At 37.3% G+C, this 13212-nt stretch overlaps 1 protein-coding gene across 5 annotated transcripts in view; it reads left to right on the forward strand.

Annotated features, from left to right (window-relative positions):
- PTPRK (protein tyrosine phosphatase receptor type K) overlaps positions 1-13212 on the forward strand; it is a 565921-nt gene that overhangs the window by 468107 nt on the left and 84602 nt on the right. For all 5 annotated transcript variants that reach the window (XM_059177599.1, XM_059177596.1, XM_059177595.1 and 2 more), the window contains exons 12-13: positions 2633-2906; positions 5678-5714. In XM_059177599.1, coding sequence (XP_059033582.1) covers positions 2633-2906; positions 5678-5714 — 311 coding nt within the window. The remainder of the gene's footprint in view (positions 1-2632; positions 2907-5677; positions 5715-13212) is intronic.

Consider the following 13212-nt stretch of genomic DNA (forward strand, 5'->3'; position numbering starts at 1 on the left):
GAAAAGCATTGGCCCATTTCATGTAATCAGTCAAATCACTTCTAATTTGATTTCTCATTCCTTATTTTCTGTCTTTTAGTTAATTTGTATTGATAAATAAGAAAGTAGAAGGTGAAAACAGACTTTTTAAAAAAGTGGAAGTATGTAAAAAAAAAAAAAAGTGGAAGTATGTGGCTGGACAACAGCCTGCTCACACAGATTAATCAATGAAGGGAAGAAAATTTCTTTTAAAAAAATGAATTTTATCATTTTTAGTTTGGGGTTTCATCTCAAATTCAGTGAGCTCTTTCCCCAAGACTAGATTGCACTGTTTCTTCTTTTAATCCTCTCCAGCATCATCAGTTTGCTTTGGTCCTAATAGATGCGGAGAGACGAGCTGTCTTAGATGAAATTCTTTAATTTGGAATGTACAACCTTTGTCAACTATGTGACAGAATTAGTTAAGACTATTTACTAGATTTTCTGGATTTTTCTAGAGATATGGGATAATGGATGAGAAATTTATTTTTAGGGATTAGGTGAAATGATTAACAAGCATGAGCAATTATCATTATTGCCCAGTAGGGCAAGAATACGATGTTAGGCTTGTTTGGGGAGTGTGCATATGTACGTCTGTCTATTGAAGAATATGTATCCACAGGATATGCAGTTGTGTAATATACAAATATAGATTCTAAGTTGAAAATAAACAGAAAAAAAAAGATTACGTTTGCTTAACACAGCATATGTCAATTGTGACTCCTCTTTCTCTGCAACAGCTATGCTTATGGATTTCCTGTATTCTATTTTATTTTTTTAAGATTTATTTATTTATTTTTAGCAAGCTAGAGAAAGAGGGTGGGAGAAAGCATGAGCAGAGGGAGGGGCAAAGGGAGGGAATCTTCAAGCAGACTCCTTACCCAGTGTGGAGCCTGATATGGGGATCAATCTCACAACCCAGGAGTCGGAGGCCCAACCAACTAAGCTACCCATGCGCTCCTATTTCATTTTAAAATTGGCAGGTGTCTGTTCCTTGGACCCCTCAGAGAGCCTGTATCCTGTCAGTAGTATTCCTAGGAGCTTCGGGACCCAACTCATCCAAAGTACAGAGAACAGTGGACTAGACATGATTTCAGATAACAAAGCCTTCTGCCTTAATTGCTTGCCCAAAGCAAGATTTCTGACATTAATACAATTTCTGTTCTATTTCTACAGGAAAGGCAACAGATAGCAAACCACCAAGTTCTTAGCAATATTTTAATGGAAAATGGGAACTTGAAATATTAGAGAAGAAAAGAAAAACTTTATAAAACTTATTTCTTTTAACCTCTGAAGGTTTTCTGTTTGTAGGTATAAAAGAGTTTATGCTAAGTTAGAATTTTAGACCAGATTCTAAACCAATATAAAATTTTATTTTTAATTATCATAAATGCAAATTCAGTTTTTCTCTCTCTGTCTCTCTTTTGGTATGTCCGTCTGTCTCTCTACTCTCTCTGTCTCTCTCCCTCTTCTTTCTCTTTATAGAAGTTCATTAAGAAAAGATTCTATCCCTTCTGGAGAGTCATTCAGTGACTGTTGTCCCTAAATAGAATGAGCACATTTGCCTAGAGACAACCCTCCATACGGCTTATTTGTATTCAATTTACATAAGCAACGACAATGCATTCTTTCTTAATTTTCAGGGATTTTAAATTCATTAAAAACATATAAAATATATGAATAATGCCAACTTTCTCAGGTGTATATTACCTAAGAAAAATTTGCCCGAAGAACATACTACAAGGAAAGAATAATATTAATATACCAGTTTCAGCAATTGATGTAAAAAAAACCCATTAGTGATTAGGCAGACCTTTATTTTAAAGTTCCGTTATTTTTTCTTTACTTTTCTCTGTAAAATAATAGCTATTGTGGAGAAGTTTTGAGAATTTTAAGAAAGGTATTAGAAGGTTTAGGTTCGAGCTTTAATAGGGCAAATGCCATCTGTTTCTACAATTTGTAACATTTTATTATTAACAACGCTAGAAGAAGGAAGCAGTCTATTTCAGTGGTGAGGACAGATTTCTGTCCATCTGTGCCCGTGTTGCTGCATGCCACTCGCGCTTTCGATCTGCATAGCTCTGAGCCAGTGTTGATGCCGTGGCAAGGTCAAGAAGGGGAGAAGCCTGTCACCACATTCTGTCTCTAATGTGATGACAACCCCACATGGGTACTCGAGCCCCACCCTGAGGCACTCCTTCTGTTGGGCCTCAGAGCAAGGCCTTCCGGACCATGATCTCAAAGGAAAATGCTAATTTTAAATATTTAAAAATATCAAAGAACTTAATCTGTTACATGTCTCTCGTTAATGTCAAATCTCCTAAGAAGAGGGCTCATTTGTCAACATTAAAAAATGGGTAGGAATTCTGCAGTGATTTTTCTTACTTTTTTTTCCAGTTTCTTCATATCTACGTTGAGTTGCAGGGAAGGAGAATCCCCACAGGATTCTATTTTAGTGCAGGATAGCTGGGGAAAAAAGCATGCAATGGGTTAAACGGACTTTAAAGATTGAAATGTTGCATGTTAGTATTAAATACCACTTTCTTTTTTTTGAGAAATCTTAGTATATAGAATCTCTAAATGTGTGCTTTTTTTTTTCCTTTTTCCAAAAAAGTGCTTATCAGATTGTTGTGGAGGAGTTGCACCCACACCGAACAAAGAGAGAAGCTGGAGCAATGGAATGCTACCAGGTCCCCGTTACATACCAGAACGCCCTGAGCGGGGGTGCGCCATACTACTTCGCTGCAGAACTGCCCCCAGGGAATCTTCCGGAACCCGCCCCATTCACAGTGGGTGACAATCGGACCTATCAGGGCTTTTGGAACCCTCCTTTGGCTCCACGCAAAGGATACAACATCTATTTCCAGGCAATGAGCAGTGTGGAGAAGGTGAGCTTCCTTCAAAATTTGCTTTTTCACTGCTCTGAGGAAAAACTGCAGTTGAATTTTATAAATACCCAGTAGCATGTGTCAGGGGGAGAAGAAAAAAAAAAAAAGAAAGAAAGACGGAGGGGAAAAAACACACCCATGTGTAGGGGGTGTTGTTCCTGTTCTCAACAGTGTGTACAGTTTGGGGCGGACTGTCAGGTGGAGGCGCCAAGCGCGCTCCGTGGCATGGGATTCCTGTTTCCTAGTAACTGCTTCCCCTGCAGCCTGCTTCAGGAAAGCCCACCAGAACAATAGTGAGCAAAAGGATTTGAAAAGGTGGGTGTTCTGCTGCTGGGACTCCAGCCCCAGTAAATACTGGGCATTGTTCTGTCTCCTTTGCTCGGTGGTGGCACACTTCAGAAGATTAAATTTACTGCAGGATAAACAGAATGCGTGTTCCACAGCAGGCTAATAAACCCTTATAAACTTTTCAGAGGGTACAAGCCAAATAGTAAATAACAAGTAACAATCCTCTGATTACAAAGTAATAGGATGCCTGTGGTATATCTGCCAGAACCTAAACAGAAGGCTGCCTGGAGATGGCCGGGTGCTGTGCCATTAGAGAAGTCTGTTTTCCATTTCCCCAGTTGCCCCTCCTTTTCCCATTTTGGACACAGTTGTTTTTGAACACTGCCACTGATCCCAAATGAATATTGAAGAGGAATACACAACAGGAAGATAGAAACTACCGGTGGTTCCATTTGGGGGGAAATAACCTGGCCTTTCACGCCTCGTGCTGGTTCTCTTTGAAAGATTTTCTTTCCTAAAACTTATTTAATATTTTTTTTCAGAGAGGGACAAGGAAAAAAAAAAATGTCAAGAATAGAAAACTCCTACAATTTAAAACCCAACAGAAGACTGGCATTTTTGTGTACTTATAGCTGTATAGGAAATTTCTGGGTTTGAGTAATTGAGTCCCTGAGGTGGGTTCCTGGGAGATATTGTGAAATAGGTGATAGCCAATTGCAACAGTCATATTATACCTTGGAATAGTTGAGTTAAAAGACACAATCCAATTGGATTTTCTGAAGGAGTCGTGAGAATTTAAGGTATTGAATGGCTGCTTTCTAATGAAAGCTCTATCTTTCTGCTTACCCACATTTCTTTGCCAGTATATGGCAAAGAAAAATACAATGACATCTTCTAGGATGTACTTCAAAGCGACGGGCTGCCCATGGTTGAAAACGTTATTCTTATCTCTTCTCTAGTTTATTTTTACGTAAGTGGGAATCTTTTGAGGCAAGTTGGCTGCCTGCCTCCCACATGCCCATCATTGCACATAACTGGTACAACTGAGCTGCTTAAAAGAGAGAAGACCATGGAAGTTATTGTTCTATTCTGAGTATAGAGTAGCATGGTGGCAGAAAACAGTTCTGCATTTGGGTATTCATCTTTAGAGATGTGAGTGATTCTCAATTAACTTTCATTCCTGGGTCTGTAGTATAAGGGGAGTGTTAATGAATGTTACTTATAAAGGATTTTCTCTGGTACTCTTTAAGAGCCTTGATATGAATGTTCTCTTCTAAGTGTTAGTATATCTACATGTGGTTTAATCGAAGTACAGAGTAGCAACAATATATCTCACGGTTATCTTGGCAAATACTTTGAAGATGAATGTGGTTCCTACCAGCAGAGACTGGAAATCCTGACAGAATTAACAGCAGTTGCTTTTAGGATCAGAATCCCTTTGGGCCTTTGTAGGAATGTGAAACAATCTCCTGGAGTGGACTGTAAAGGCCTCAAGACACAATTAAGTAATAGAATGCAAAGTTTTATTTTTAACTACTAATTCCCCCTCAGTGCTTTGTTTTGTATAATTAAGAGAAAATTATAAACTCTTGGCTTGTCAATATATAGAACTACTCAAAATGGAGTTACAAATACCTCCTAAAAACAAATAGTCTGTGTTTTGTTCACTGGCTTTACCATCTTTTCCAGCCTCTGGTATGTTCAAAGATATGAACTGAAGGAACGAAGTCCTGGAGGTGTGTGGTGCGGGCCTAGAAGTGCACTTCACCACATAGTGCCACATCACCCCATTACCAAAAAAAAAAAGAAAGAAAAGAAAAACAAAACAAAACAAAACAGAACCTGAAATAATCTTTGTCCTTTCTCATTTCAACTTTGCCTTCCTCAACTCCATCTGTCTAGCAAGAGTAGGAAAATAGTCCCAATGAGAAATCTTTTTAACCCATAATAACCCTTAACAGCAAAATTAAAAAGGAAAAAAAGAACAGATAACTCATACTGCAGCCGTGATGCAACTTTTGGATGATCTTTCTAACTGTTGTCCTTGAGCTCAGTAGTCATGCCGGGATCCAGGTGAGGGTATGGGATGTTCAGCTTTGGTCTGAGACTACAGCTGTGTTGTGAAAATGAAGCTGGTGTCTGGGTCCAATTTGTATTTGCTTTGCAAACACATATTTCTTTCTAATTGTTTAAAAAGTACGGTAAATACAAAGACAGTGCTTTTACTACATGTCCCAGACAGGATAGCCTGTTTGATTACAAGATAAAAACAGGACACCTGAATTTTTAGAGAATACTGAAACCATTTTAAAAGTTCTTACTTCAGATTTTTTAAAGATCTCTCTGAGGATACACTTCAAAAATAAAAAATTTCCTTGATATTGCAATTCTGCTCTTCTTAAGCCTAATTTATAACCTGGGATTATGAAATAGGAAACATTGTCTATACACTGACTGTTCTCTTTCATATTTCACTCCATCAGGAAACTAAAACCCAGTGTGTACGAATTGCTACAAAAGGTAAGAGGTTTGCCTTTTTTTTTCCTCTTGAGATTCCATTCGCCCGCGTTTTAAAATGAAAGAGCTTTGTTCCCCCTCAGGGCTAATTAAATGTGACACTTCTTTTGCAGAGTGTTTGTAGTAGGCCCAGGTACCCAGGTACACCGCCAGTTATCTGACTCACTTGGGTGTCTCTAGCACCTTATGGGTGCTACTTTCCATCCTCTGGTCCTTGACTGGAGGAATCCTGTTATGAGGATAGGAAGGATTTAGAAAACCTTAGAAGGGCTCATTTCTGCCATTTAGTGTCTGAAAGGTCTTATGCCGCTGATCAACCAATATATTAGGAAAAGCTCAGCAATATCAGCTCAAAATAGCAAGTTGTTTTTTTTTTAAAAACCTTTGTTACTTTCTGTGGTAAACACTCAGACATTAATAGGAGCTGAGCTAGTACTTGCATGTGTAAGAGCAGAGATGTGGAGACCGATCCTTGTCTTCCTGAGTCATGCAATTCAGTTGAAACTATTTTGCTTTTTTTTTAACTTAAGAAAATGGTTTTAATCCAGCTCATGCCAAGGAATTAGATCTGTGATGGCTGACAACCAGGGTAATCTTGCTGATGTTGCATATTACAGCTTAGTTGCCTCGTTTCTTTAGGGGGAAACATTTCCATCTTTGAATGGGTATTTGGAGTTCAGGTATGAGAAAGTCTCCTGCGTTCACTATGTTTATAATCCTTCATTGAAGAGTTCTTTGTACCAATGAGAGAGAGGGCTGTTTAGTGTATTCTGTCAAAAGAAACAGGAAAAAGCTATCCCCATGCAGACGTGGGACTCCGCACAGGGTTGGTGCTCTGGGTGGTTTCTGCCAAAATTAGTATTAAACCCACATTCATGAGCAGTAGTTGATTCATTTGGGGTAGAAATGAATGACCATATTCTGTTTGTGCTGACATCTTTCCTTTCATCATTTTTCTCCATTTAATCACCAATCTGCTCAATTAAGCATTTGTGTTTTACTCGTGATTTGTAAAAGCAATAAAGAAAGACTTTTCCCTTGACTCATGAGAAGTAATAAAAAAGCTTAATAGAAAAAAAATGCCTTTTTTAAAAAAACTCAAATACTAAGTCTCCCCATAATTTTAAAAATTAGGCAATATTTAATGAAGGGGAAGAGAATATATACAGATATATATAATGTACAGGCATTTATTTTATTTTAAAAACTTAGCTTGTAGATCAGAAAATTAGGGTTCAAATTTTAGAAGGCAATGGCAGAAGACTTTTAGATATATATCACCTATGCTTTTCCAGATTTAAAATAGAGTCAGAAATACAGAATGGTCTCGCATTATCCTCCAACAAGGTCTTTAGATATGGTCATTTTACATTTCTATAGCTGAGAAAGGAAAGCTATAAATGATTCTAAAATTTTAAATTTTCATATTTTGTTATTGAATTATTTGCATTTACACAAGCTGTTTAAATGTCATTTTGTCCCTATCTCAATACATATAAAATTATAATGACAAATATCACATGATATTTAGACTGTAGGAGAGGTGAGATTATGGAAATTGAACTTACCATGTGGCATACAGTACTTGCCAGAAACCAAGAGGTAGCAAGAAAGAGTTCATTTATGGTATTTTCTGCTTTGTCTGGTAATCTATCCCTGCTATTCTTCTGAGTCTCAGGTTGACAGTGTGGCTTAATGGGTAAGAGAAAAGGACTCTAGCCCTGGACTGTCTAGGTTCAAATCCTGACTTTGCTCCTTACTGTTCTTTACTCTTGGCAAATTATTTATCATCCTCGGGACGCCTGGGTGGCTCAGTTGGTTAAGCAGCTGCCTTCGGCTCAGGTAATGATCCCAGCGTCCTGGGATTGAGTCCCACCTCGGGCTCCTTGCTCAGCAGGGAGCCTGCTTCTCCCTCTGCCTCTGCCTGCCATTCTGTCTGCCTGTGCTCACTCTCTCCCTCTCTCTCTCTGATAAATAAATAAAATCTTTAAAAAAAAATTATTTATCATCCTCAAAATAAGAATATTAGAGTATCCTTTTACAAATTATTTTGAGGATAGAAATAGTTTATATATATGAATATATATATATATATATTCAATCATGCCTAGTATAAAATTTAATTGCCATTTTATCATCATCATAATTATTACAATCATTGTGTACCTTACCTCAGAAGGACATACTGTATTCTGCCCTCATCTGTGGAAGATACATTCCAAGACCCCAGTGGATGCTTGAAACCACAGATAATATCAAACCCTATATATACACTACAGTTTTTTCCATCCATGCATATTTATAATAAAGTTTAATTTATAAAATAAGCACCATAAGAGATTGCTAACAATATCATAGTAAAATAGGATAATTATAACAATATACTGTAATAAAAGTCATGTGACTGTGACCCCTCTTTTTCTCAAAATATCTCACTTTACTGTACTCACTCTTCTTATTCTTGTGATGATGTGGCTTAACAAAGCCTACTTGATGAGATGAATTCAGGTGAATGATAGTAAGCTACTACTGACCTTCTGACAGTAAGTAAGGATGTAGATCATGTTTCTGGACTACAGCTGACCATGGGTAACAGACATCATGAAAAACAAAGCTGGATAAGGGGGGAACTACTGTAATTTGTGTTATGTAGTTATGAAATAAATATATATAAAAACAAAACTGAATTTTTGTGATAGAGATTACTTGGCAAAAAGTGGGTTTTTAATTTAATTCCTTGTCTGAACGTTTAGTATTTTTCCATTTATGAAAAACCACACTTTTTAGTTTAAAGTCAATTTATTGCCTGATTACATTTTGAACTAACACCATACAAGTATTACTCAGCTTTGGAATAAATTTTTTGCTATGAAAATGAAAAAGTTTCTCACAGAACATTTTGAAGACAGACTTAATAGTCAAAATGGCATAACCATATTGACTGAGGAAGAGGCATGAAGGAAACTTTTGGCCAAGGAAATTGTTGAATATGTCATAAGAAAACACAAAGGTAAAAACCCATTAAACTATATACTTGAAACATGTGTAAGGGTACCTGGCTGGCTCAGTCAGTAGAACAGGTGACTCTTGATCCTCAGGATTGTGTGTTTAAGCCCCACACTGAGTCTGGAGCCTACTTTAAAAGTAGGCTACTGTGCTAATTTAAGGCACTGAAAATTCTTGTGGGAATGTGAGAGAATATAAAAGCCAAGAACAATTAGCATACACAGTAGAGTAGCATGATGATTTTGAAAATTTTTTGACATGTGAGAATTGTTCAAAAAAATTTCCAGTGTATATTGTTTCCTGCCTTACTGGAACTCATTCCTCATGATGGCCATAATGACTATACAGACTTTGGCTTGATTATTGAAAAAAAAAAGTTTGAAGTAAATAATCAAGGCTATAATGTCCGAAAGGAAGAGTGATATGAAAATGTTATGGGGCGAAAGAAGAAGTGTTCTGGAAGTTGTGTTCATTGCAGTTGAGAACAGTGGTGCTGCCTTCTGACTTGTGTGTGGGTAAGAAGTCATTGAGAAGTTTATGTGTCGGGAATGAAGTGGAAGCGCTGATCTCAATTATCATGAGAAACATGAAAGTCGTTCCATTTATAAAATAGCATATCCCAAACTAAAATTGTTGCAGACCTATGAAAAGGACTTTAATCAAAAGTATCTTGGAAAAGAAAAAGGAGAGTAAGTTTCAGGAAAGGTTTTTTTGGTACCTCAAAGAGGAGGGACAGCACTGGGAACTCGCTTGTGCAGTGAGGTGGGCATGCCATGCAGCTTCACATACTCAGTGTGCAAGTCTCTCTAACCTCCACTGAAAAGAGTGCTTTAGGTTGTTTAATGATAGTTTGCTCTCTGCCCTTTTACATATAATTTATAACAGTGCTCTAAATCCATATATACATATACACATTTATTTGCAAATTAGTAGCTAAGATCTTGTGCTTTGTTGCCATAAATAATTTATAGTGCAATAACTATTCTTCTCTTAAGGAAGTTAAGAAAAGTAATGCCTCTGTGGTTAGATTTAAACACCGATTTGTGCAAATATTATATAAATTATAGCAAAATTTACTCAAATAATTTTCAAAAAGTACTTCACAAATGGATGTTATTCCACATCTCCATTTATAAGTAGTTTGCTGTGGCGGACTGTTGTCTACTCATTAGCCATTCTTTGACTTCTTCCAATTTCATTTGGATATCAGTATTCTAATCATTCATTTAGCAAATATTTATTGAATGCCTATAATTTACCACACAATGTTCTAGGCTCTGGGGATAAAGCAGTGAAATAAAGAGAACAAAGACCTTACTTCCGTAGAACTTAAATTCCAGTAGAGGAAACAGACCAGACAAAACAAATAAATGTGTGATATGTCAGAGGGTGATACCTTCTTTGGAGATAAATAAAGCAGTAAACAGGAGATGGGAAATGCTGGGGCACATATCTAGGCCATAACTATTTCACATACCGTTATCAGAGAAAGACTCCCTGGTAAGGTCAAGGACGCTAGGGAGGAATCCATGTGGTGAAGGATCACACAAGGCAGAGGGAACACCTGCAAAGACCTTGAGGAGAATGTGTCCTTGGCTGCTCAAGAAAGGTAGGCTCAGACTGAGGGGATGAATCTGATGGGTCCAAATCAGCGGTTCTCAAACTTCACCGTTAGTAGAATCATCTGGAGGGCTTGTTAAGGAGATTGCTAGGCCTTAACCCCAGAGCTTCTATATCAGTAGGCCTGGGGAGGGGCCCAAGAATGTGCATTTCTAACAAGTTTACTGCTGATGCTGCAGGGCCCACACTTTGAGAACCACTGATCCAAACAAATTCCATGCACCTGGCCAGTGATTGCTTTAGGGTTTTGTGTGTTACTCAGTTTTTATCAGGGAGATCTAAGGATCTGTCTTCTGTCAGGTATTCTAACAAATTGGCTCCTTCCTGATTTATAAAACCAAGAGCAATCTTCAACCCATCTTTCTTATCTTGGGGCATTGTTTTGTAAAGTTGTGATATTTAGAAAATTGAGAGCCAACTGGGTTAAAAAGAAGGGAAAGTCAAGGAAAAAAAATAAGCCAACTCCAAGCCCAAACAGCTCTGAACTTTTGAATTACTCGTTGCTAGAACTCCTTAACCCCAGATAGTTATGTTTGAAAAAGCAAGTCTTAATGAAAATCACTACTTGTGGGTAATTTGTCCCCTGCAGCAAATACTGTGTGAGCTGATGTTAGATTTTTATTTTACTTTGGGAATAATATCTTTAAAAATAGTGGTTGGGATCCAATGTGATACGTCAAGGACCGATTATTTCATTCAGTGATTGCAAGAAAGCACCTAAAACCCATATAATCTAATCACTACCAGTGGCATTTAAAAAATAGGGAATTCCCTGGGTAACTGGGTGGGCAGTCACATACTCTCACGCTCTCTCAAATAAATAAATAAATAAATAAAATCTTTTAAAAAGAAATAAGGAATTCCTTTTAGGTGTCAGTCTAGAACACCAGGAACACATCCTTACTGGCCTTCTGAGAGAGCTAGAAAGAAGGAACCTGGATAGTTTCAGAAGCTGTGGAAGAAAGGGAATTCCAAAAGCTAAGACGTGCATATTTGCATTAATCCACTTACTTATTATCAGGTTATTCCTTATTTTGATAAACCTAAATTTGACGGGTGATTATGAAGGATGTCTGTAAGGTGCGTTTAATTCATTTTCTATATCCCTGTCCAGGGAATGGGCTAATAAGTCAGATGATTATTAACTCAGAATACCACTTGTTTTAAACAATGATGATATGCATCCTTCCCGGATCCCTCAGAAATATCTTGACTTCATTGCTAGTGTACATTTTAAACATGGCTTCCAGTATTAAGAAAAATTCAATTGTCATGAAATAGTAGGTGTGTGTGGAAGATTTTATTCAAAATATGTACTATAATATACAAACACTGCTAATATTTTAATTTACTTTGTTCTTTCTCCTCTCTTTTGCTGTCTATTCCCTAATTACTGGATAAAAAGTAGGATTTTTAAAGCATTTTCATAACCTTAATTTTGTCTCATGCTGCTTTTGTCAAATCGTTCTTTGTGCCCTTTTCTCTGAGTGTGCAGATGGATGAAAGAGCCTCTTTAAGTGATTAGACATTCAGAAAAAGCAAACATGAGAAGAAAAGGAACTTAGTCTGTCAAGAAGTTGCAGGAAAACCATAGAGGCTCCAGTTGATTGTGCCATGTGTGTGGAAGCCACTTGACTGAATTCATTTCCACCATATTTCACCACAGATGACTTTGAACTTGAGTAGGACTCAATCTCAGCTCTTAAAATGAACTTCTGTGCTTTATCTCTTAGCTCACACCTGAGGTAGAGGGTGGATTGAAAGCAAGAGTGAGGTATACAGAAACAATTATTTAATTTGGCCTCAGGGCCAAAATCCTAAACTTAATTTTTTTTTTTTTAATTGTACTACTGTGCTTTCTGTTTGCCAGCTACATGTTGAAGAAAATGGTAAAGCATCAGGAAGAGATGTCATATTCTTTTGTGCCCCTGTTTTAAGCTGATAGAAACTGAGGTCAGCTATGGGAGTTAGTCTGGCCATTAAGAAACTCAGGGCAAAGGCAACTGTGTGGCTCAGTCAGTTAAGCATCTGCCTTCAGCTTGGGTTATGATCCCAGGGTCAGGGGATCAAGCCCCACATCAGGCTCCCTGCTTGGCCAAGAGTCTGCTTCTCCCTCTGCCCCTCTTCCTGCTTGTGCTCTCTCTCCCTTACTCTCACTCCCTGCTATAAATAAATAAAATCCTTAAAAAAAAAGAAAAAAAGAAAAGAAAAAGAAAGAAGAGAAACTCTGGGCAGGGGTATGGCTTTTCTTGGTCCCAAGAACCTAATGGGTTTTCAAAAAAACTGCCAACTCTTCTGAAAAATTGTAATCCTCGAGAATAACTTTGTTTTTACTCTGAATGCCTAAATGCCCTTGCTGGCACTTGAACTCCTTTCTCCTGCAAGGGAATGAGTATGCCTCATTCTTCCCACCTATTAGATCTGTGTACTAGCTTTTAGAAATTAATCTGATTTGGGGTTGCATTTTTCTTGAATTTGTAAGGGAAGAAATTACAGAAAAATATATTAGTAATAGAGTACAGCCTGAGAGAAATGAAAGCATATCTAAGAGAAACCAACTAAGAGAACAAGTACAATTTTAACAAAGCTTAAATCAGTCGTTCATGGCTTGGAACTAACCTCTGTTAGGCACCAGTATTTCCTGGTGCTTTGTCAAAGGCCTTATCATTGTAAATTCTTCTTTTGTTTTTTTCATAAAAAGTTCCTAAAAAATTAATAGCTAATGGATTTTTCAACATGTTTGGGAAATGAAGCTATCGTTTTGTTTTTGAGAAACTAGAGTTGAATAAAAATGTAATATTTCTATAATGGATTCAAAGTCTAATTGTCCAAAATGTTTATTATTCAGAAATCTCTTAGAATGAAGAATCATCTG

The sequence above is a fragment of the Mustela lutreola genome, chromosome 6 (genome assembly GCF_030435805.1).
Source record: "Mustela lutreola isolate mMusLut2 chromosome 6, mMusLut2.pri, whole genome shotgun sequence".
Classification (NCBI taxonomy): domain Eukaryota; kingdom Metazoa; phylum Chordata; class Mammalia; order Carnivora; family Mustelidae; genus Mustela; species Mustela lutreola.